Genomic DNA, 26316 nt, shown 5'->3' with positions numbered 1-26316 from the left:
GGGAAAAAATTGGACATTTCACCAAAACCGCTTCAACAACAAAAAATTGAAACTTGGCATATGTCATCAACTCCCCATGTGGTATACAGGGTGATAACAATGGCATCATTGGTGAAGTGGTATCGCAGCCATTATTGGTTGAATCTAAATCCTTATCTGAAAAATCTGAAATTTCATACATCTGATCTATGACCCGATGTGAGTGAAGAATGAACTTACGTCATCGGTCACGTAGTCTGGTGGCCATATTGAATTGAAAATAAAAACATAAAAACAAATCTCCTCCAGAACCGCTCATCAGATCGATGCAAAAATATATACACATGATCGACCAGTCATATGGAATATAGTTTGAAATATTCTTTACATTCACCTTCATTGGCACAACTTAGCCTTAATGTGCATGAAAGTGGTCGTTAAATGTCCTAATAATCAATCAATGATCAATAAAAACCCTGGTGTTGACTTAACAGTTAAGGTGGCTGGCTTGAGATGTTAAGGTCCTGTTTGAGCTCCTGTCATGCCGTTGAACTAACAGCAGGTGGGTTGACTCATCCTGTCATCCTTCCTAGGTCGGCAAAATGAGCACCGGCGGACTGGCGATAGAGGGCACTGCATCAGCGGCACAGCTGCGTCCCCAGAGAATGATGCAACCAGCAGCCACAGGCTGTACACGAACCACCACCCAATGATCAATGGTCAAGTGGTAAAAGGAAAGGTCTATTTATTACATACATAAAAGTGAAAAGGCCCCTTTCCAACCTCCTTGTCTGCACATACATCTCAGAAGATGGTCCCCACAATTTAATACGACAAACATCTACAAAAGTTAAACCTGACATCAAATAGCAATTACCATATTTGTAACCACACTTCTGTCAGCAAACTCCATCTTCACACCCCGTCCTTCAGGTGGGGACATAACTGATCAGTCTGCTTTAGGTTGTGGGTGTTAAATATTGCCCATCTCGAAAAAAAAAAAGCAACCCATTGAGATGCAGTAACGCTGTCCAACTTTCGTGCCTGCGAGCATTAACTTTACATCTTATATTAATGGTAAGAGTGGGTGAGTCAGAAGTAGTTTGATGGAGTAATGGGGTGGATGCAACAGGCATTTTGGGCCAAACGCCTCCTACGTCCAACCTATAAACCTTTTCATAGCCGAGAATGTATCCTGGACAGATCACCCTCCGCTCCATCACAGGCTGTTGTCAAAGATGGTCAGTCGCACACAATGGCCTACTCTTTTTGTAAGGGTCCTGGGATAAATCACAAGAGAATTATAGCAGCTGTGACAAGTGGACAATATCCTCTATGCAGGATGGTGTACAAATCAATGCAAAACACCAGAAAGGTAGTTTACAGTCATGTCCGGAATTGAAGACAAATGAGACACTCAAAGGCCAGCGCGTGCACTCCTCGGTGCTATTCTGCCAATAACACAAGTGTAAAAAAAAAAAAAAAAAATTAGTTAAACACTTTAAATTCACACAAACCTTGTACAACACTAACAGATGTGGTATACAAAATCTGTTTATTAAAAACCCCCATTTTGAACAGAAGCCAGCCATTGTAATTGCATAAATAAATAAATAAATAAGAGCATTCAACAATAATGGCTCCTTTTTTTTTTAATACCTCAGGATGCAGTCAATGCAATGCATCAAATGCAAGGAGATTTGGCAAATAAAAGTCATGTGGAAAGGAGGGGGGTTGGGGGTGAGGGAGGAGGGTGGAAGGGCGAAAGCAATAATTACAATGTGGAAAGATTACAGTGTGGCCTATTTGTTTCACATAGCGTAGATTTAATCATGTAAACAGGGAAAATGGCAGAGTAAGTGGTCTTGTTAAACGTAAAGGAGGCAGCTTATGTAATTGATAAACAGTATAGCTAGGAATGAGATTGTATGTGTAAAAAAACACCGTTAGCGGGCGGTGCCAGGTGAGCACTTGGGCACAAAAGCATGCTTGTGGAGTTAGAGTTGCACCTTCACTCTCTGTTTCTCACTTAATCGTTGGAAAAGGGAAGATGGCTTGCTGGAGACATGACCACCACCTCACCATCCCTCACCTCCACCGTATTACTCCTGCCACCCTTACGGTTCCCGAGCCACACGTCGTTTGCACGCCAGCGAACTGCAGCCACCAACAGCTTTGTGCCTGTTGAAGTCCTTGCGTGCTTTTCCTTTGTCAGTGAGTGTGATGTGTGGCGCCATAGAGTGTGAGGATTGCCCATTCCTTTATCGCAAGTTTATCGCAAGTTTATCGCAAGTTTATCGCAAGCAAGAACGTATGGAAGTTTGCATATCCCCCCTCTCCCTGTTCGTGTCTGTCGATCACTTGGTTTGTTCCATCGTCTTTATTGTCTTGTCTACCTTTATCCCCATTTTCTTTTTGAAATAAACCATTTCTATTGTAAGAAACATTTCCCCACCTTTTGCCTTTCGTACACGCGTTCCACCGCCAAGATTTGGCATAATTGGGAATAACCCTGGGGAATCGTAAGGTAAATCCGAGCACAAGGTAATTCGTATTTGAACGCAGTTTAGATTACCACCTTTCAGCTGTTCGCGGGATCAAAGATCCTGGCGCTGAGGCATATTGCGTTTGCGAGCCTCCGACTTGAAAATATTCAATCAAAAAATTTCTTTTTTATTATAAACTTGTCCAGTCTTTTGGATTTAGAAATGGAAACCATCCCATAACAAATGCACTTAGTGCACAACATACGACATCACCAGGCTTGGGTTGCTATAACCTTCCCTTCCTCCCTTTCGTTTTCCTTTTTACATTAATGAACAGGACTAAATAATTAAATTGATATATGTGGGAAAATGTCATGTCCAGACCAGGAATCGAATCCAGATCCTCTGGAAAACCGTACCAGTGCTCTGCCATCTCAGCTATCTGGGAAACCCTGACTGAGCAATGAGCATGTAATTTCCCCACACATATGATTGCCACTCTCTTTCCATCAATGCTTCTGGGGCACTTGCTGCCACCAACGGCCTGAACACGAGAGGGGTCTTCCTCCAATGGGGGGACAAATCCATATCCTCCATTATAAACACCACTGGAGGCACAGTGAAGCAATTAGATTAATGAACAAGATTAAATAATTAAATTGATATATGTGGGAAAATGACATGCCCAGACCAGGAATCGAACCTAGGTCCTCTGGAAAACCGTACCAGTGCTCTGCCATCTGGGCAACCCTGACTAAGCATGCAATTTTCCCACACATAGAATTGCCACTGAATTGAACACGAGAGGGTGCTCAGATGGCAGAGCACTGGTACGGTTTTCCAGAGGACCTAGGTTCGATTCCTGGTCTGGGCATGTCATTTTCCCACATATATCAATTTTTCCTTTTTATTCATCTATCTTCTCCCTCTTCATCTTTAGATCCATCTCCTCATCCCTCACCATTCCCCTCTTGATCCTATCCCAACCCCCCAGGATCTACAAAAGCTCCCATTAATCGACCCCTTTGTAATGCAGCCTTTAAATTAAATTGGAGTTACATGTGGTGACACTACAAGCTGCAGTAAAAATGTAGTTGAGACTTCGGCACTTTCACGTCGCAATAGTAGCTGTGTTTATAGGTGCTGAGCAATTCCCCACAACAGCAGCAAAGTGCAGCCCGTCACTGTAGCAAATGTCATTGTAGCAACCATGTGGAGGTGGCTCTCGGAGCCAACTGGAACTGAGAATAGGAGTGGACGTTGCTCCTGAAAACACAAAACAAAAACAGTACACCATTAGAGGCCCGAATTTCTAAATCAAATATATTTTGCTGCATGTGTGGGGTACAGGGTAGTTAGTAAAGAGTAAGGCCTTAGCAAGGACCATGTGTTCACATATGATAGAGCATTTTTCCCTGTCACAAGGGTTTCACCTTTAGGTTACGCCATCCTGTTTTTGTGCGCCGTTGAAAGGCGGTGTTAGGTGCTGTAGAGACGAGTTAGAATAAGGGTGTCACATGATCTGTCCTTCCTATCTGAACCGGCGTGGGCCAGGCATGGTTAGGTGAAGGGACCCATGAGAAGGCAATTAATACAAGGTCACAACAACATACGGTACTATAAGGTTTGCTCCCTTCTCTTCCCTACCGATGCTACCGTCGCTTTTGTCACCTGTGGCGTGGCCCCAGGGAGGACCTTCCCACTGCAGCAACAACATGGCGTGCTATTGAGCGGACACACTGGCTAGGAGAAGCGGCACAATTGACTGAAGCCACGGCTGTATCTTAATTTGCGCTGGCAGCATAAAGGCCTCGTCGGAGTGGGTGTGCCGCATCATGTTAGGGTGAAGAGTTTGGAGGTGGGCAGGAGGGTCTCTTCAAGCACCTGAAGAGAGACCGTCTTTCTCTTTTACCAGGGATGTCCGTGGAGCAGGGCGGTCATCTTTTGTCAGTGACTCTTCATTGTGCTGCTTGCAATCTCTGCCAATGCTGTCCTGTTCTGCTCTCAATATTGTTCCCTCAAGGATATTTGAGCTCATTAAACAATCCTTGCTTGGTTAATGTGTGTATGTGTGAGACGACTGGGCCCATACACAAATTTTAGTTTATCGCAAAACAAGGGTTTATTGATTTATTTATTAATAATAATCATTCATCATCCATCTTCGTCCATTACATCAGTCTGTAAATGGGTATCGTGCCCGTGTCCTTATATTTAACAAATCCTTATTACTTAAGATTGTGCACCTGTTCCGCATCCACCTTCCACGCGTCACTCATTTCAGTGGCATTAGCGAATCCCTGAGGGTGTAAATTTGGGTAAAATTCTGATAACCGGTGTGGGGTTAGCCCACAGAGGAATAACAACGCTCACCTCTGCTCAGGCATGCCATCACTGCTAAATTGGTGTTAAGCCGGCTATCTGCAAAGTGACTGCTTCGCCGTATTGCAGCTCCTCACCTGACTCATTATGAACAGACATGGCAGGGGCCATAAACACGACAATATTCAACAAAAGATATGGAATTAGGAAGCTATAGAGAACAGAGAATGTAGGATTTGGGTTTGACAGGTTAAAGTTAAGTAAGACAGAACAGAGACAGACAGAACAGACACATGTACCAATCATTTACTTTATAAGGCACAAGCAGGAGTACCCAGCGTTGCCCCATGATTTTCTAATTCCGATTGGTATTTTGAAGAAATCAATACGGTTTTTTTCTTTTTATTTGTGGGTGCCTAAAACACTTCCCTACCTGCACCTAATAAGGAAAATTTATATTTATTATATTACACACACACACACACACAAAATAATCAGGGATAATTTAATATTAACTTTCACGTAACTACAAAAGCTCAGGCACCATAAAGCTATTAAAAAAAAAAAAAAAAAATCAGCCTTCTTTTATTTCTATTTTTTTGCCCAAAACACTCCATGACACTCACTGATGAACCTGTGAAAGTTTGGCAATGATGCGTTCAGCCATCTGAGAAAAATGGCAACACACAGACAGACAGCCAAATGGCTATCTTACAGTATAGATAGAAGGGACTCACAAAACATGCATGCAATGTAAAATTTTACCTCATGTTCTCAACCCTCCTCTACCCCTTACACACCCCGAGTTATCAACTACCCCTCCAAAACCCCAGGTCCTTAACTTCTGCCTACTAACTCCAAAGCGTCAATTCCCTCGCTGTCCAACCCTTAAAACCTCCCCCCCACATTCCCCCACCAGAACTCCTAAACCCCTCCCATTTTCCCCCCACGCAGAAAGTCCTCAACACCCCTCCCCCTGCCAAAGCCTCAATCTACCCCTCACAACTCTATCCCATCTTTGCTTGCCCCCTTCCAGCCCCAACTCTTTCCTCCCCTCGTCACCTCCCTTTTTCCCCTCCCCAACCCCACTCATAACAGCAAACAGGTTTTTCCACAGAATATTTAATGTTTTTTCCTCCCCTATCATGCCATCACCGACTTCACAAAAACTGCGATCCAAACGGTCATGGCCCGTCACGGTCGCCTGTCTAACTCGCAATCCCCTGAGATTTGCGGAAACCCCATGGAATTGCAACCGTCACTTGACCATGAGACTCAAAACCAAGAGATCGAAAAATCAACTTAGCATATAGAGAAATGTACTGTACATGGTGGTTACAAAATCCCGTTACCCCCCGATCATCATCTTCCCTGGTACATATCGTGTAATATATATATATATATATATATATATATATATATATATATATATATATATATATATATATATATATATATATATATATATATGTTATATATAATATATAATCTTCTTCTTCTATCTTCTATATATATAAAAGAAAGTTTTTGTTTGTTTGTTTGTTTGTTTGTTTGTCTGCGCAAGCTAATCTCCTGAACGGTGAAAGATAGGAGGAAACCTCGAATACAAAAAATGTCGGGACGGGCCCCGGGAAGGTTTTAGGCTAGGTGGCGAGGCTGGTCGAGGCCGCCTCGGCCGGGCTGGGCCCATTTCGCAATTAAAAGCTGAGCTGAATTATAGCAGTCAATCTTCTACGGCTGCGAGTAAAAGCTGAATTATGGTAGTAAATTCATTCAAAAAGAACCAAAAATGTCGGGACGGGCCCCGGGAAGGTTATAGGCTTGGTGGCGAGAGCGGTCGAGGCCGCCTCGGCCGGGCTTGGCCCATTTCGAAATTAAAAGCTGAGCTGAATTGTAGTAATCAATCTTCTACGGCCGCAAGTAAAAGTTGAATTATGGTAGTAAATTCATTCAAAAAGAACCAGAAATGTCGGAACGGGCCCCGGGAAGGTTATAGGCTAGGTGGCGAGGCCGGTCGAGGCCGCATCGGCCGGGCTGGGCCCATTTCGCAATTAAAAGCTGAGCTGAATTATAGTAGTCAATCTTCTACGGCCGCGAGTAAAAGCTGAATTGTAGTAGTAAATTCATTCAAAAAGAAACCGGGCAACGCCGGGTGCTTTCGGCTTGTGTATATTTATCTATATATCTATCTATCTATATATATATCTATATATCTATCTATCTATCTATCTATATATCCATCTATCTATCTATCTATCTATCTATATATATATATATATATATATATATATATATATATGTGTGTGTGTGTGTGTGTGTGTGTGTGTGTGTGTGTGTGTGTGTGTGTGTGTGTGTGTGTTCATATTAACGTTAATGCTTTGGCTTTTATAACAATAAAAGTGCTGCATATTCATAATTTACATTTATACCTCTTTGAAATACAGTACTGTATTCATTTCTCAGGTTCTGCGGAGGGGGTAACGGTACTTATTTATTGCCTAAGAGTCATTGTAAAAGTGTTACCTTAGAAGTGGAATTACATGTTATTCATGGAATGGGAGCTGGTGAATGTGCCCTTGATGTTTCTGGGTTAAGTTTTGCCAATCTATAAATACTAGGGCATGCCCGTACTATATATATGCCCGTACTATATATATATCTAAAATTATATCCCCCCCCCTCTATTTACATGAAATGGTTTGGTCCATTCGCAACGCCAAAGCGAACGGCGAACGGCTTGCGAGTACGGTGACAATCCCCCCCCTCTATTTACATGAAATGGTTTGGTCCATTCGCAACGACCACAGAACCCCCCCCCCCCCTCTATTTACATGAAATGGTTTGGTCCATTCGCAACGCCAAAGCGAACGGCGAACGGCTAAATCGCCATAGCTCGGTAAGTAATTGTCCGATTAATATGAAACCTTGAAAAGGCACATCCTCGGGTCCCCAGCAATATACCTGGCAAGTTTAAAGTATATCGGACCCGTGGTTGTCGAGAAACAGCGGTCACAGACAAACAAACAAACAAACAAACAAACACACATACAGAGATTACTGGAATTATAGATAGATGGTGCCGTTCATGAAGATGTACCACACTTACCTCGACTGCTTCCGGAAGAGGTTTATTTGTATTTAAATGTCTGGTAATTGCTTTTCATTTATTATACATATATGTGTACTTGAATATAGTTGTCATTAATGAAAAAGGTTTAGGCAGTATAGAGAGATTTGAAAAAGGGGAAATCCCCCCCAAAAATCTGTTTTTCAAAATTTTTCCAAAAAGCCAAAAAATTTTTTCCCTGAAACGCTCCCTGGCACTCACTGATGAACCTCAAAGTTTGTCGAAGATCTGTTCAACCAACCCTGATAAAAATGGCGACACACAGACAAACAGACAAACCGCTCTCTTATAGTACAGACTACCAAAAGCACATTATGGCACATGTAACAATTAATGGCTGTGGTGGTTGAATCGTGGTTGAATTAATGGTGCAGATTTGAATCTTGGCTGCATTTATGCATCATTCAAACATATTGTTATGGATCTCGGGGGTCGGCTCTCCCCTCATCAAGGGGGGGTTAATCCCCTTGTCCTTTTAGCTGGCCGTCCCGAGTCCTGGGAAGTTATAACGCTCCTTCCGGTCGGTATTAGCTAGGGTCATTGGTCAAGGTAGTCCCAAATACCTACTTACTAACCCGACCGTAAAGCAGGGAAATAACTCCCGCTCGAACCACGGATACGATGGAAAACGCCGAGCGGATGGCAATCCGCGATCCGAGCCGTTAACAAAGACTAAACCCGATTGTAGCGGTTCCTAATCGTGCCACAGGTACTCAATTGAGAGAAAGGACGAATGCGATCGGATTAGAGGAAACCAAGAAAGAACAAGGCAATTTATTACAAATATACAGGAGGAAAGAGGAAACGAAAGGGATGTACAAGAGGAAGAAGAAGAAGCAGGACACAGGGCAGTCTTAAAAACAGTCAACTTATTACCCCAGGACAAACATACACACTCACACGGGGATTGTAGCTGGTAGGGGGGAAGGTCCAGGTAGAGGATCCGGTGATGGGGTCCAGGCTCCAGTTGAGGCTCCAGTCCAGGCTCCGGTTCAGCGGGCGAAAACCCGGCAGGCAGCTCTGCGTATCGTTGGAACGCGACTGGACCTTACATATAGCGGGGGGACTGGGATGCTTCGTATGTAATAACTGTACGTTCGCGCCAAACGCTCTCCCTCTCAAAGTCCTTTCAATGCGCGCGCCTCCAACAAGTCCGTACAAGTTCTTTGCAAATGTGCGCGCCTCCAACACCGCGTAAGTCTTCTGAAAGAAGTCCCTCTGCGCAGTCCTCTCATAGGGCTTTGTGCTCGCGCTTATATAACGCGAGCCAAGATCACTCTGCGCTTCATAAAGCCACGCCCGTCGGTGATATTCCCTCTGCCCTGGTTGGCTGGTAGGGGCTTACTGGCCACGCCTTTGACGGCTGGTTGACAGGCCACACCTTGTTCTTGGCGTTCCGTCCCCTTTTTCCTCAGGCCTGACCGCATGGTTAATGGCGTCGTTTGAGCAAACGCGAAGGCGGCTGCTGCTGGCAGAGGTGCGTAATGGCGTCGTTTGAGCAAACGCTAAGGCGGCTGCTGCTGGCAGAGGCGCGTAATGGTGTCGCTGGGAGAGAGAGGTTGGCAAAATGGCCGGAATTGGATTGGGGACCTACTCTTATTTAATTGATGCAATGCAGATTCAACTATTGGAAACACGACCTTATCTAAAACACATAATAATGAAATAACTGAGTTCCTATGGTGGCCTACATGTTGCTTGTGGACTAACTAGGGGTGCAACCTTTAACCTTTTAATAATGGGATATTTACAAGTAATTATTTCCACAAGTGTGGGTTCTAAAACCGCAACAATATTGTTCATCGGAGATGCAACATTACTGTATTAGTCACATTCACATGCTGCATGTCCTTTTGGTCCAGATGCCAAATAGATATTGGAAAGTGACACCATCACATTGTCAGTGTATCCTTATGAGCCGCACATTCAAATAGCTATGGAGAATGGCAAATAAGTTTGGAGTTCTATTTGCCACAAGTACTCATACATTAAAGCTGTGCAATTTCATTGTGTTTCTGGAGGGAGGTGGGAGGTGGAGGGAACGGGGTTGAGGGGGGGGGGGGGGGGGGGAGAATTGGGGGAGGAGATGGATATACCGTATACCATTTGCATAGCTCCACTTGCCAATTATTAAAAAGATAATTGACAATATGGTTGTTCAGTTATCGATTTTAAGGAGCAAAACAGAAAATGGATGTTCCTTGAATATAGCAAGACTTAAATCTAATTATTGTCTTTAATGTAATCGAATCTAAAATTAAATTAAATATGTGTCTAATAATGTTTAAACGTTGTATTCATGGAAGAGATTTAAAATTGGTCTCTAGACTATTAATCTGAATCGGACTCTATGATATATATGTGGTTGTGTGCATGTGTGTGTTGCATTGCGTACACATTCTGAGAGAGTGACTGACAGTGAAACAAAGCGAATGTTACATTTTCATGCATGTATGGCCACGCAGACCTCACCGCGTGATATGCTTGTCGGCACCAAAGGCAGAGGCTCTCGTTAGCCATTGAACAGGGCGCCTCAACCTGGGCCGTCCTCACACACGTCTGTTGCTTGCCATCTACAATCAAATGTGTAAAGGAGTGATAATGAGTGGGGGAGTCATCTTACTGCTGAAATGTTTATGCTCAATGTTGTAGTCAAGTCATCAACAGAAGTAGCACACGTGTTTTGGGTTGAGGTCATGGTAAAAAGTGACCTACAAAGGAGAGTTGTATTCTTTAAAATAGGTTAGGTTAGTTGCTGAACTGATTTGCAAGACTAAACTTCTTTATGCTTGCTTAGGAAAAGGATAAACAATAAATAAACAAGAAAATCGCATGAAAACCCAGTTAGCACCATGGATATTCCATAAATGGTATATTGTTCTCCACTCTGTCCAAAACTAAGCCTGGTGTTGGGCTAGCGGCTAGGGTGCCAGCTTGGGATCCTAGGATCCTGGGTTCGAATCCTGGTCGATCGCTGAATTAACGCCAGGGGGGTTGACTCAGCCTGTCATCCTTCCGAGGTCGGCAAATTGAGTACCAGTTCACTGGTAATTCCCCGTTTGTCGTAAAAGGCGATAAAAAGGGTTGGCGGCAGGAAGTGCATCCGCCCGTAAAACATTGCTTCAAAAAGGGGACCAACAAAAACAACAACAACCACGGTGCCCGAAAAAGGCCAACCCCCGCTTTGTGGGGAAAAATGGCCTCTAAAGGTGGTTTTTTACTCTGTCCAAAACCTGAAAATGTTTCTAGCGGGTCCCCTGCGCAGCAGGAGACAGGGTTTTGCAATCACTTCTGTGTGTCTGTCCGTGTGTGTCTGTGTGCCCGTGTGCCCGTGTGAGTGTCTGTCTGTCTGTCTGGGCCGTAACTTTTTTTACCATTTGAGATATTGTCATCAAATTTTCACCAAAGTTTTATTATGACAATACGGAAAAAGCAAATTAATAATTTTGTCAAAAGGAAAAAAGGTTAAAGGTCAGCATCACTTAAAATCATCAATTTTCATCCAATTGACCTGAAATTTAAATTTACCATGAGTTTTGTTGTCAAATTTTTAACAAAGCTTTATCTATCTATAATTCCAGTAATCTCTGTCTGTACGTTTGTACGTTTGTACGTTTGTCTGTGACCGCTGTTTCTCGACAACCACGGGTCCGATATACTTTTAACTTGCCAGGTATATTGCTGGGGACCCGAGGATGTGCCTTTTCAAGGTTTCATATTAATCGGACAATTACTTACCGAGCTATGTCCAAAAAACGATTCAACCAATCAGAGAGCAGCGAACGATCGCGTGTGCCGAACGTGGCGGGCACACTCTGCCTCGGATGGCACATTTGAGAGCGTATTCATTTATTTCACGTTTGCAAACTATGTTGGCGTTAAACTATGTTTTACAACTAATAAAAACGAATTTGCGATTCATTCGCTTTCCTGCGCGTTTGTGCACGCGATGGCGATTTCTTTACCAAACTCCGGAAGCCGTTCGCTTTGGACCAAACCATTGCATGTAAATAGAGGGGGGGGATTGTCACCACTCGCAAGCCGTTCGCTTTGGACCAAACCATTTCATGTAAATAGAGGGGGGGGATATAATTTTAGATATAGATATAGTACGGGCATGCCCTAGTCTATCTATAATTCCAGTAATCTCTGTACGTTTGTACGTTTGTCTGTGACCGCTGTTTCTCGACAACCACGGGTCCGATATACTTTTAACTTGCCAGGTATATTGCTGGGGACCCGAGGATGTGCCTTTTCAAGGTTTGAAATTAATCGGACAAGTACTTACCGAGCTATGTCCAAAAAACGCTTCAACCAATCAGAGAGCAGCGAGCTATCACGTGTGCCGAACGTGGCGATCAGACTCTACCTCGGACGGCACATTTGACAGCGTATTCATTTATTTCACGTTGGAAAACTATGTTGCCGTTAAACTATGTTTTAAAACGAATTCAAACTGCGATTAAATTAAAACGATTCATCGTAACTGCGACGATTTGCGAACTTCCGGCAGCCAATCACAGAACGCTTTGTTGCGTAGGCGTGGCCGATGTGAGACGAGCGGAGCTGAGCGCGTTACGAGCTGACCGCCATTACGGTACGTAATTCGATTTCTTATGCGCATTATTTCTCCCAATTCAGTCAGAGCGAAGGGCGGAAGCGAAGAGCGTTGTTTTTTTTGTTTACGGGCGTACGGGCGGGGTAGAGCGTACGGGTCGCGTTTTTTTTTTTTTTGGCAAGGAACGGGCACCCACGTACGGGCAATGCCCTAGTTGTGATAATATGGAGAAGGAAAATTTATAATATGGTCAAAAGGTCAACAGGTCAGCATCACATAAGATCGTCAATTTTCATCCGATTGACTTGAAATTTAAAGAATTTGCATATTGAGTCATTGAATTGGTTCACCAATCAAAAGCTACAAGCGGATTGTTTTTTTTAGATCAAAAGGTCAAGGGTCAACATTGCATAAAATCACCAATTTTCACCCGATTGACCTGAAATTTAAAGAATTTGCATATTGGGTCACTGAATTGGTTCACTAATCAAAAGGTCAAAAGGTAGGAGTCGATTATTTTTTTACATCAAGAGGTCAAAGGTCAAGGTTGTATAAAACCGTCAATTTTTGTCCAATTGATCTGAAATTGAAAGAATTTGCATATTGAGTCACAGAATTGTTTCACCAATCAAAAGCTCGAAGCTGATATATATATATATATATATAAATAAATATAAAGCTCAAAGGTCAAGGCTGCATAAAATCATCAATTTTCATTTTGTATTTTTAAAACTTTTTGTTATTTTGAGCATACTGAAGAAGACGAAGACGTCTGAATACAAATGGACGTGGACGGGCTTTGCATTTTCAGATGTTTTCTAGTTTTATACTGTATCTTAACAAGGCTCGTACATTTCCAACGACAATGAGTAGGCGCTTTGGTAAGTCATAAAATATGATTGTAGCAGGGATTTATCAAAGGACGTCTGTTTAATTTGAAGACAAAAACATTAAAAATAATTCAAGCACAAGTGGATCTAAATCTACAAAATAGTGAGTGAAAATAAATAGACTAGTCAAATTTCTGGGAAACGTGAATTCATGAGGCATTTTTGAGTAAAAGCAAGCAAACCACTTTTTCTGGGGTAGTTTTTCGTGCTGAATACGAATCTGTTGTTTGCCAAGCCCAAAAATGCGTAATTAGGTCACTAATCAAGGTCAAAGGTCAATGAGTGCAAAATTCAAAATTTTTGAAAAAATGTTTTATTTTACATCACCTATCTGTACATTTCAATTATTTTACAGTATTTTGTCTGGTAAGGTTACTACAGCTTTTCACAATTATGAAAGTAAAGGGAATTGTGAAGGGAAAAAAATCAGATTTTTGTGAATATATCCGTAATGAAGCAACTTTTCGTTTTTTGACATACTGTTTTAATTCACTTGAATTGTTGCCTTAAATACCATCAGTGAAGTGGTTTACCTGAGTCCTATATAATAGCAAGATTGTTTTCTACACTAAATGTCAATATTTGACTAATTAGCCACTTAATTAAGGCTAACGGTCACAAGGCGCAAAGTGCACTTACATGGCACAAGGCGCAAAGTGCACTTACATGGCACAAGGCGCAAAATGCACTTCATGGCAAACATGTTTGGAGTGCAGGCAGTTGATCATTATCACATGTATTCTTAATTAATCCTGAATCAATTGCAGTCTGTCAGACTGATTGGCTGGAAGGAGGAGCCATCCAGGGGAATGCCAATTAGCTTAACTGTGTAAGCTCTGACCCCCCCCCCCACCCCCCCTACTTTGGCCTGTTTCGACATGGTGTTTCACTGGCATTGCACTTGCAGGCCTCAGTGCAGAACTGTTTCCCCCACTTCCGACAAGAGCAACTATCAGAACTGCAACCTTTCTTGCAACCACACTGAGTAAGTTCTCGGCATCCCTTTGGAATTGACGGTAAAGTTGTAAGAACCGGTGACAACTTGTCATCAACGAGTTTCCATCCACAATCAGTCGGCGGTGGCAGATCTGTCATTGGATTACTGGCCTCTCTCCAAATGAAACTTTGGTAGTTTGCACGCTCTATGTGGAACTTTGCTGCATCACTAGATGGAGGTAGGGTCTCCGTTGCATGGCATTTGTTGAACAGTTTAATGCGGGCTTGATTACAGTTCTCAGATGGTTCCTTGTAGATATGGCAAATGAACTTTTCAGCATCTTCTGTGACCTTCTTTGATGGTGTCGGAAACTTGCCAAGATCTTGAAGCAGACTGTTGTGTTCAAGGAAGATATCCCATTCTGTTTTCTTTGAGTGTCCTGAGAAAAATGAAACCGTATCGCATCCTGTCAACGCATGAAATGCTGGTAAAGTCTCATAGACATGATCAGCAAGTCCAAGTTCCGACTTTATGTCATGCACAGGAACATACTTCCGTTTCTTAATTGTTCCTGCTCTCATCCAAAGTTTTACGCAAGACATTTTACTGAAGTTGGCAAGCAACAGCACCAACACATCTGTGTCACGCGCTGCGACCACAATGTTTGGTGCATCGGCATGAAGGCAGTGTACAATCATTCTGGTATCTGCTTCCTCGTGATTGCTTTGTAGCAAAGTAGTGTTCATTGCAGGATCTGAACTCTGGACTTCTGTTTCAGAAGCGAAACCTCCACCAACAACAACCACTTTTTCAGGGGGTGCCGCTGCCAGGAGTGCATTCGACAGGAACTGAGCAAGCTCTGTCTTGTTTTCAGTTGATGCGAGAAAGTCAGGCCATTTGTTGGGGAGTGGCATATCTCTATCTTCAATCAGGCGACGAACTGGCCTTGACTTCTTCGTACGTTTGACCCTAGTTCCAACTTTGATTGAAATGTCTCTATATCGATCGAAGGTAACATCAATTCGGCTGTAAGCCCGGCCTTGCCAGAAAATGAACTTTACAAATTCGTCTGCATAATCACCAAAGGTGTTCGCCGTGTTAGGTTTTCCAAGTGACATAACTGCAGCTTGCCCATCAATGATCAAACAGGAAGGCCCATAAAAGGCGATTTCTGAGGGGCATGATACACTCCTGATAAGAATGTCAAATAAAATAGCCTTAACACCCGTTCTAAGTTCGCCAGATGTATCAACAATGCTGATTGGCACCTTCATCAGTTCATGGTTAAGTATTCTAGCCAGTTCAACTGGTCTTCCAGCTCTGTACGCTGCAATTAGTCTCTGCAAAAAGTTTCTGTCTGCTTTTGTGGTTTCGATCTTTCCATTGGCTTTCTTGGTTCCTATTTCATAGAGTGAGGAAAACGTGGGAGCCTTCACCTTCGGAAGTCGATCTCGGAAATCAGTTGATTTTTCAACAAGTCTCACTTTGACAAAGTTTTCCACCTGCTGCTGCCCTAATGTTTTTGCGTTCAGCAGTGACTCTTCTATTTCAGAAGTTGCAACATCTTTTGTTGCGCAGTTAAGGAGGTTTGGTCGACTAGAAGATTCCTCAGCAAATACTTTGAATCGCAGGAGAGTTTGAAGTATGAGTTCTTCGTCGCAGTTGTCACGTTTAGTGCGGGATGAGTTGGCTTCATTATGGACGTAACCAGTGTCCACTCCAACATTCATCATTTCATACGTCTGCATTGAAATGCATGTCCTGTGGTTGTACGAGAGAGTCCATCTTGCCAGGGCTGAATTTGTTTTGGTTATTCCGATGATTCCACCCCTCTTTTTCCCTACACCATTAAGCCATTCCAGGCTATGATCTGGATCTACTTGGTTGAATCTTTGGTCCGACCCTTTCACAACAAAGTTGCCAAGAAGGAACTCCTCCTCCACTTCTGGTGGGAGCTGATGCATCTGTGACAGGTAAACACAGCCCCATCTTGCGTAATTCACGTGATCGTATCGGAAGAAGAATGGCAACATTTCTCGGAACGATTCCAAGTGTAGCGTCCACAACCCTTCTCTCTGTGCCCGAACAAATGCAAGCAGTATAGTCACCATCCTTAGGTATTCCCACCAGAACTTGAAGTTTGGATCTGTCTGTCGATTTTCAACGAAGACTGCGAGATATTGCCGAAAGGTCTCAGAACCCACTATGTCCAGTAAAGTGTCAAACTCTTTGTTAGCTAGTGAATTCTCCAGTGTTTGGCATGTTTTGGGATCTTGACTCTGCAGATTGTTTTTGAATTGCGGAATCAAGATTAGCCATAGCGCTTGCCAAGTTAATTTGTGTGCCCTCATTGCTTTTGCGTAAGATTTTCCGTCTTTAACCTTGTCAGCCGAATTTGGCCCAAGTAAACCACTTTCAACCCACAGCTCATGTATACCAGAATCTTCTGTATGTTGCCCTTGCACTTTCAAAAAATTCATAGTGATATGTAACCCACCTAGTCTTGGAATTAGGGTATCTCTGAAGTCGGGCACTGACCATTTCAGCTCCATCAGTTGGGGATACAACCCCTGATCAACTGTTATCACAGCATAGCGGTTATTCAGGGCCCTTGCGACATGTAGTGCCCTGCGCACCATGGTGTTCAAAGTGGAATGTTCATGAGCTGGGGCTAGTATGATTGGCATATAGCCAATGGTAGTTTTGGGTGGTTCCTCCTTAGTGCTGTGCAACTGGTTGAACGTGGTCCAGGAATATCTTTCGCTTTCTCCTTGGCGAGATGCTAAGAATGCCATGTCCCGATGTTCACTGTCTTGAAGAGCACTGCCAGTATCTTTCTCCCTAAGAAACCATCCTGTTTCAACCTCACCAAACTCGGGAATGAGGGTATCCTTGTTGATGTATACCTCATGGATCTTTTCAACTGCTGTTGGTATATCCAACGTTGACGTATTGGATGGTTTGATGTCTCCAAGACCGCTTTCAGCAGATGGCCCCCTCTGCCAGGCAGCTAACTGAGTAGCGTGAAATGTATTTTTGCCATCTAGGGTAGAGTCATTGATGTCAATATTGTCGCCAGAAAAATGCACAAATCGTCCCGAAACCAGGTTGCTGGTAACAACTGCCCCAGTTTCTTGATCAAGCGCTTTCAGAGTGTTTTCAGCCATGGCAGTGTCATACCTAAGAACCCGGTTATAGCTGATTATGTGCCCAGCATTATGGAATAGCTCAACTAATTTCTTTGATCGAGTTGACTGGTGCAGCGTCATACCCATTCCAACGTGTTTAGGCGGTGCCTTCTTGTCTCCACATACACCATAGACCATGTCTTGTCCAATGCTAAGGACCCTTGTCTTCTTCACCCAACCAGTTTCAGACATCTCACTTTCGTCAAACTCAGCATCGACACTACTTTGGCCTCCAAGCAAGATATTCACAAACATGAGTACAGATGGTGGTACACTTGCCAACTCTGCTTTTTCGCTTACATCGCAACCTTCGAATGCAGGATGTGACATGATATCACTGCGGAGTTGCAGAGCAACGTGCACTAAAGACAGAAAATGATCATCCTGTTGTCTAAATATGGGAATATAGTCTGCACTGTTCTGACCGCACACCATTTCTGAAAGAGGTATGTGACTGAAATGTCGTGGAAGAAGCAAAGTTTGTTTCTCTGAAGGCGCCAAATTTCTTAGCACAAGAAATTCATAAATGCCCCCAATGCAATTCGACAAAGTTTCTTTAAAAGTCCCCAGTCTACTAAGATACGATGTAGGAATTGTGCCGTCGCACTCACTGGCTAACTCTTTGTACCTCTCGAACACTGCAGATAGTTCAAATACGTGCCCTTTCTCAGCAGAGTGACGCAGCTCTTGACACAACCATGATATCGCCATATCTGCTGATTTGCTTTCAGTTTCCGCCCTTTTGACATCCCTAAAGAATTTACTAAGACAGTTAACATGGTAACATGCCTCAGCTGAGATTAAATCATTCTCATTTGCAGTACGGACTAAGATGTTATGTACAAATTTAGCTTTTTCCGTAATTTCATTACTCATTTTGAAGGTTGTGACACGACTTGTCTTCTGCTTCTTGTCAAAGTTCTGGCAGAACATACACAATGTCCAGTTCATCTTAGTAGTACTACTGCGTAAAAACGGACATGCTTCAGCCGAAACACTCTTTCTTTCAGGATCTTTTTCGTTTTTCGATTGTTCCTTGGCTAGCTTAGCATTTATTTTCCCCTTGTGTGTGTATGCAGAGTAACATAGCTTATGCCATTTAAGTTTGGGGAGACTTTCTGGAGGCTCTGCAAAGAGAGTCGAAAGCCTGTCCACGGCTGATCGAAATTCATAGTGTCTAAGTTTGCATCGGAGCTCGGTCGCCTCTCTGATGGCAGCAATACCCTGGTTTGTCTGGTTGAAAATCGTATCTTTGACCTGGCTAGTTCCCTGACAAATGATACAAAGTTCAAACGACACATCCTCACGCTGTCGCTTGAGGCTGGCAATAGGTTCCATGGTTGGCCTGAGGGGAGAAACAGAAACCAAACTAAGCACCAGGCACGCATGTTCTGACCATGAAAACTACAACGTTGTATGATATACTGCAACAGCCCTTAAATGATCGAATAAGCGCAGGCAGTGTTGGCCCGGGTTTTAATCTTATTCTCAAAGACACAAAGTAAAGCTTCTTCAAGACAAAACATCTAACCGATATCACTAATTCATTAGTGGTAGATGCATTAGGCACTCATCGTCAATGCCCATGCCCTGCCTGTCTTTTTGCTACTGTTAGGTAAATGTACATGTATGTAGGCCTGCCTATGATGTGAGATGTCAAGCATACATTACACATTTGTATGTACATGTATCTCACCAAAGAAGAATGCATTCCTTTACTTTCATTTGATTTTATATTTCATTTTTTAACAATCTTAAAAAGACCCTTACCTGTACTCCTGAAATGTTTAATGCCTGATGCCTAGGGTACGAACTAGATGGCTTATGCTAGGCTATTAGATTCATTCTTCATCATTAAGGGTCTATTGAAGAACACCCTGCTCTGTCTGAATGGAAATGATTTGACAAACATGGCAAATGCATTGGGGTCAGAAAGATGAAGCCACTTTCACTGTTGAGTGAAAGGGATGGTTTCAAGTGCAAGTAACTGTTACGTCATTGCAAGACTTTCGCACTCATTGACCTTTGACCTATGTTGTTTACCGGTGACATTTAGATTCTGTCTTTATAAAATCTATCTCTAGACCATCAATAGGAGCATAAAAACTCTGCCCCATTGTGCATTTAGAGGTTAAACTGCAAGCAAATTACGCAAAAACTAATTGTCGCCCCTTACAGAGATAAAGGCAAATGAGCATAGATGTGTCCTCACGTTTTCCTTTAAAAATAAGATTTTGAAAAGCTTTAGCAACCTTACTAGACAAAATATTGTAAAATAATTGAAATGTACAGATAGGGGATGTAAAATAAAGCATTTTTTCAAAAATTTTGAATTTTGCACTCATTGACCTTTGACCTTGATTAGTGACCTAATTACGCATTTTTGGGCTTGGCAAACAACAGATTCATATTCAGCATGAAAAACTACCCCAGAAAAAGTGGTTTGCTTGCTTTTACTCAAAAATGCCTCAATCATTCTATAAAGGCACATTTTCAGATTTTTTGACTAGGCTAAAATAAATGAAAGAAAGAAAGCACCAAAAGGAAACACACACTGCAAATTATCACCATCCATTTAGGATTCTCAAAAATAACCCAAATGTAGTCATTCGACAGGGCCAACAGACCATTGATAGAGGTATACAAACCACCATGGGAAGCAAGGACAAAGCTGATGTTTCAGTTAAACCTTTGTTGGAGCAAAAGAGACGATGGGTTAATGCCTGAAATGTCAGCTTCTCCTTAGCATACCTCAATCAATGTTCTGTTGATTCCATCCATTGCTCTACCTGTTCGCAGTCACACATTGACACGAAACAGTTCATGAGCAACACTCGCTCTTCATTCAAATTTAGTCACTCTGTCACCCACTCACTTCATTCAGTACCAACCAGTGCCACAGCGAAGCAGGAGTTCCGGGTTGGGGAGCACAAACTCAGCATACTGATGCAGACCAGGTGGAGCTGGGTCATGGTAACGTAAAGTAAGTGGCACCCACACACTGACATGGTCACCCTTCTCTGCTTGCTCAGTACCCTCTCCGTTGTTTGGCAAGCTAGCAAAAGCAAGCAGCACAATGGGAGACGCCGCTGCAGTGTGAGCCTCAACATCCACTTTGGAAAGAACAAAAATCTGGAAGGAGGAGGGTGAAGATGTTTGTATGCATCTATCTTCCACACCTTTGATCGAGTGTCTGCAAATATATACAGTTAATCTAGCTAAGTAGTCTTTAATCTAGCAAAATATTGATTGCACATTCCTATCAATTTTCACAATCTTCTTATTTTTACACTTGTGCTTTGTTTCTTGTGCATACGCAATTCTCCGACCCCTATTTGGTGAATTGCTAAAAAAAAATTAAACTTTTTACATTTGGTATTGGACCGAACATAATTTTCAGGGAGATAACCCTACAAAACAAAATTAACTAGAACGGCACACGGTTGAGAGCATACCTCCGCCAGGCTGAACATTTATGTTTTGTATCCCACTGATAGGCCAGATCTGGATCTTAACAAAAATTTAATCGGCTTGTTTTTGTCACCTAACCAATTCATCCACCTAGTTGTTTTATAACTCAGACAACTTTTTGAAATACCGTGCTATATATCCCTTTTGGCCCCATGGTGAAGACCCCATGGATCTCAATGGTGAAGAATCATTAAAAAAAATTGAAAAACCTTGCATCATGATCCGGATTTGAATATTCACCAAAATAGAGGTATTCATCCTGTCACACACCCAACCTGTCCACCAGATTTCGTCCGAATCCTTCCACACACCTTTTTGAGATATCCCGCTCACAGACAAACAGACAGACAGGGGTGAAAACATAACCTCTGTCCACCTTTGGTGCCATCGGTAACAAGCATCCTCTCCGACCACGATTGCTCCATTTTTCCGTATTACATTTTGCCATCCTCTCCGAACTGCCGTTTTATCAACCTGCCCAAATTACTCATTGAGATATGACCCAGACATGAAAAAGATTGATGGAGAGACGGCCAGAAACGGCCACAGCGATACCCCTTCGCCCAATGCGCTGAAGAGTAAAAATTAAAATTGGGTTGACAGGACAGCTCAGGGGTTGTTATTTTTTGTATACATGCTTGAGGCTTGTGGAAGGGAACAAAATAAAAAGGGAAAAACACCAACGGCAGAGTAGAAGTGAGAGTGACATCAAGGGAAGGGAGAGAAGAACACATGGAAATGAACGAGGAAGGTGAACAAGTGAACAAATAAACCGAAAAACACCCAAAATCAAAACAATAATTTATGGGAGACATTGCAGAATGCATGGAACAACCTCCCAATGGAATTTCTCCAGAAATACAGGAAAGCATTCCAAAAAGGATATCTGCTGGTTTTTGCATGAGAGATGGTCACACCAAATATTGAAATTTCATGCAGTAATATTGTAAAATACAATTCATTCTTGTTTCTTTAATAAAACATCAATATAAACAACACCTTTTACTTATAAAAATGTGCCAATGTGACAAAAATATTTATTAGGTTATTTCTCCAAAATAACCACGTGGAATGTGTCCCGGTCATTAACATTTGACAAAAACATCTCCTCACAAACTATCCAACCGATGATGGACCAAATTTGAAACGATACATCAGGACAACAAGGCCTCATGGGTTGTGCTCCCCATCTGGATGCGCCCCGATAAAGAGGGTAAAAGGGGGTTTTGCCCCAAATATTGGTATTTCATTCAAAAATCTTCTCAGAAACCACCAGACAGATACAGATCAAACTCACCACGAGGCATCAAGACTATGCCCTAATCTTAAGTTGTGCTCCTCATTGTTGCATCTTCCCTAGAAAGAGGGCCACAGGCACCCTCCACGAATCCCTCAATTTTCACTAAAACATTTTTCTTCACAACTACCTGAGCGATACGGACCAAATTTGGTACAATGCATCAGGGCAGTAAGGTATGTCATGGGGTTGTGCTGCCCATCCATTTAAAGGGGACAAAAGAGGGGTTTTGCCGCAAAGGGGGGTTTGCCTCAAATTCCCAACCGATTATGTTTATTTAAAATCTTCTCAGAAACCATGGGGAAATAACCGCAAAAGCGTCTTTGCTTCATTTTAACAAGTGTGAAATATAACAGCTGTCGTCTTGGAAATCGGCAAAAATATATAGTAATAAAAAAATTTATGCACGTTTATGTAGTGAAATTTAACAGACATGTGGGGTTGAGGGGGGGGGGGGGGGGTATATAATGATTTTGCTGGGCATGTTTTTGAGTCGATCTTCAACTAAATTGTAATGTGCCAAAATTTGGCCTCACAAGCCTCTACCTAAAAATGTATCCAATCTCCCCTTCAGCTTTCGATTCATGATTCCTCGATCACCAAGCTCACCTCACTGTATACAAGTGGCAGCACTGACTGGGTTCTCACAATGCCCACCTCAGAGTGGATGTGCTGGGGCTGTGCAGACAATTTATGAGGGTCTGGAAAGGCACCTTGTGGCAACCTCTCTCGAAGAAGCACGAAGCAGGCAGGTGGATTCAGGGGGACAGCAAACCTCAAGGTTGTTACGAGATCTCTACAATGAGACAGGTGATGGAACAAAAAGAAAAATTGAAGAAAATAAGAAAATAATAATATTCTAAATACATCTTAAATTCAACAATACTCGACCTTCGATGAATGCTAACGAGGCGATTCATGCGTGAGCTGTGTCTGTTTTCAACGAGTCGGTTCTGCTCGTCCAGGTACATTTAAACTGCCGATGCTCGTGATAAATGTGCAATTCATCTAGTGTTTTAAACATAATTTTCAGCATTTAAATGAAAGAGAAGATTTCAAAATGATTTACCATAATCGTTCTGTTCCTGAATGCAAAAGCCTGGTGTTGGCTTAGCGGTTAGGGTGCCGGCTTGGGATCCTATGGTCCTGAGTTCGAATCCCGGTCGATCGCCGAATTAACGCCAGGGGGGTTGACTCAGCCTGTCATCCTTCCGAGGTCGGCAAATTGAGTACCAGCTTGCTGGGATGAATGATCCCGGTGTGTACCCCGGTTTAGAATAGGTACACCGTATCCCTGCGCATCATAAGAGCGTGACCAAGGGTTGGCATCAGGAAGGGCATCCGGCCATAAAAACATTGCCTCAAACAGGGAACCATGATTGTCATGGGGCCCGCAAGGCTAACCCCCGCTCTAGCGGGGAAAAATGGCCTTAAAACGATCATTCATTCATTTTTATTCCTGAATGCAAATCAGACACACGGAAATATAGGTGTACGAGATATATACGTGGATGAGAGGTGTCAAGTTTGTACCATTTCCTGTTAATACAAGCTAGCAAAAAACACACACACACACACACTGCAAAAATCGAATCAAATATAACTTCTCTTGCACCGGACGACACACGTGATGTACGTTGCTACAACGTGTCAAACGAGGAGGGACACTATTAATTAACAATTTGTGCAATTGTTGTTCAGTTCACATCAACACATTCGGGAATTATAAATAAGGAGACTTGCATGCATATTTGAACGCACAATGTATATCGGCCTAAACGTGGTATTATCTGCCGAAATAAGGAAACAGAAAAACAAACAAATATCACCTTCTTCATTTTTTTATTCACCCCATTTATCACCCCATTTATTCACACCTTTTTGTGGGATTAGCCGTGGAATGTTTTTTGGACCAAATCTTTCACGGACGAGTTGGGCAGCCTGACGTTCAACTGAAGGCGGCAGAAATTTTGAGTTTGTTCAGGGTGCTGGCGATTACTCGCGTACCCTTCGTGCTTTACGAAAGACACCATGGGATCTTTAACATCCACCGATGACCAGTGCTGGCAAACGGGACCTCCGTGTGCCATCTCTGACAAATTACACGGAGGTTACCGTCAAAATCCACTGTCCTTGTTTAACATTCTGAAGGATCATCACCGTGCATGAAAAATAGGGGCGAGAGGATGACAGCTTCATCGCTGGGAAGAGGCCAAAACCCCAACGGCTCAGAGTTGCATGCGCACATACCACAAAGGTATCCTGCCAGCTACCATAAAACGAATACGGTATGCTTTGCAAAAGGTGACAAACGGAATTCCATGTCAATATGAAGCCAAAGGTTCGGATTGCCAGATAAAAGAATATAGATCATAAAAGATCCATCTGTTTCATAATATGACATATGACCGTTTCATAATATGACCAAATTCTGCCAGGACAGTCACTCAGCGAGCAGACTCCCAATTTTTAATGAAAATACAATTTCCTCAAGGCCACGAACATCATCTCCCACACCTTTCCTCCACAGCTTAGGTTCATACAAAATACTTTGAAGAATCACCTGTCATAATCTCAGATGCACCTGTGGTATTTGGCAGGTATCAGCACACTGGTCTGGAACACCACTGGAAAATTCATTGTAATTCATACATCACGTCACGCTACATGTAAATCAGGACTTTATAGAACTTAACACCTGTTTGTGTACACACAATAAACGATGTGGGTTAAATGAAGACCCTGATACACTACAGTGATGAATCTGGCATCAATGGGTGAAGAGACCATCCATGATCCATATATTACGAACTCACGGGAAGGGATGGGTTAAATGAATGAATAAAGTCTTTGGAGGGGATAGCAATAAGTTAGGCAATGTATATATAGCCGGTACCGGCAATATTTATACACTATTTACGTTCATACGCTCGATGGTGGTCATTGGTTAATTCCGAATGACGTCACCGGCTCTTCACGCGAGCAATTATTTATCGACTTCCTGACACAGGTTTCTCGTTTAGAAATAGCGATATCTGTTACTAAGGTTACCATGTTACCTGTGAAACCCACTTCCGAGGCTCGTCCTGATGAGGGTTATGTTTGGAGTATGAGCGGCACTCAAGGACCACCACACACTAACCAAAGATACACACGAAAATAGCGAATACCACGCCATGGCCGACTGTCGTATATAAATATATAATAATATATCGCTCGATCTCATTGTGTCCTTATTTAAAATATTAATACAGCTCCTCGTATGCATTATTTTATATAAGGGCCAGGCACCTGAATCTTTTATGTAAACTTATTTGCATAACTATTTTGTGCATAAAATACACAAGAAGGACGAACAACAGCCAAGCTTGTACGTTTCGTGAGAACACATCCCAATTGGATGTCCGCTATAAATAATGTAGTTCTTCAACGTCAGCCAAGGACACATTATTTAATTACTTGAATTGTCATTCCTTCCTACCTTGCTATCCTGCGCTCGCCAAACGAAAAACAGGGTTAGGCATTCGGGTACGTGTGACGTACGTACGTGTCTGCATTTGAAAAATTCATTTTCTCGGCAACCGTTGGTCCGATTGACGCGAAATTTTACCTTAGGTGAGGGCGAGACTACCGGAAGTAAGCTGTAACACGTGCCCTTTTGTGGTTTGTTTTCAACGTATCCAATCACGTGACTGTTGTCGCGAAGGGTGCACTAACCGGAAGTTACGTGGCTCCGCGGGCGCCTATAGGATCGCCTCCGCCTGTAGAATTTTTTAATTCATAATTATGACATCAATGGTCACGTGTACGGACGTCATCTTGGAAAAACGTTTGTCATGTATGAAGGTGCAAATATTCAGCGTTTTATCCCGACACCGTGACCGCGGATTTATTTCCGTTTCCGGGAGTTATGGCCCAGCTCGGATGGTGCTGGGGTGAATCGGGCCTGCATCTGCAGAGTCAATAAATGTGCAACAATCGATCGTAGTCTGTCGAGATACCTTACAGCGTTACACCTCTATATCTCCCAAACCGCTCAATGGAAAAAGTTGAAACAAGGC

General features: G+C 42.7%; 1 protein-coding gene across 4 annotated transcripts; it reads right to left on the bottom strand.

The window, feature by feature from the left end:
• Positions 1–1517: 1517 nt before the first annotated feature.
• On the bottom strand, positions 1518–25439 carry PIGX (phosphatidylinositol glycan anchor biosynthesis class X). Of its 4 annotated transcripts, XR_010985807.2 has the most exons (6): positions 25315–25439; positions 23325–23549; positions 22913–23051; positions 20379–20619; positions 10387–10487; positions 1518–3731 (listed from the first exon to the last, which is right to left on the bottom strand). XR_010985807.2 is itself a non-coding variant. In XM_068126916.2 (5 exons), exons 1-5 carry the CDS (start codon positions 25431–25433, stop codon positions 3600–3602), a joined length of 780 nt encoding a protein of 259 aa, XP_067983017.1. In that variant the 5' UTR covers positions 25434–25439; the 3' UTR covers positions 1518–3599. The 4 variants fall into 4 exon arrangements, 2 of the variants coding, with proteins under 2 accessions (XP_067983017.1, XP_067983030.1); XR_010985811.2 differs by lacking the exon at positions 23325–23549 and having other exon boundaries at positions 25328–25432; XM_068126916.2 differs by lacking the exon at positions 23325–23549 and having other exon boundaries at positions 22865–23051.
• Positions 25440–26316: the final 877 nt, after the last annotated feature.

This window comes from Myxine glutinosa, chromosome 1 (genome assembly GCF_964187855.1).
Source record: "Myxine glutinosa chromosome 1, kmMyxGlut1.1, whole genome shotgun sequence".
In the NCBI taxonomy this organism is placed as follows: domain Eukaryota; kingdom Metazoa; phylum Chordata; class Myxini; order Myxiniformes; family Myxinidae; genus Myxine; species Myxine glutinosa.
This window is presented reverse-complemented; position numbering and strand designations above follow the sequence as displayed.

Coding starts and splice junctions, on each gene's coding strand:
- PIGX (XM_068126916.2), bottom strand. CDS start 25,433: ATGGCGTGGTATTCGCTATTTTCGTGTGTATCTTTGGTTAGTGTGTGG. Junction 23,052..25,314: donor CTCGGAAGTGGGTTTCACAG/GTAACATGGTAA, acceptor GTCTCATTGTAG/AGATCTCGTAACAACCTTGA. Junction 10,488..20,378: donor CCTGCTTCGCTGTGGCACTG/GTTGGTACTGAA, acceptor ATTTGATTGTAG/ATGGCAAGCAACAGACGTGT.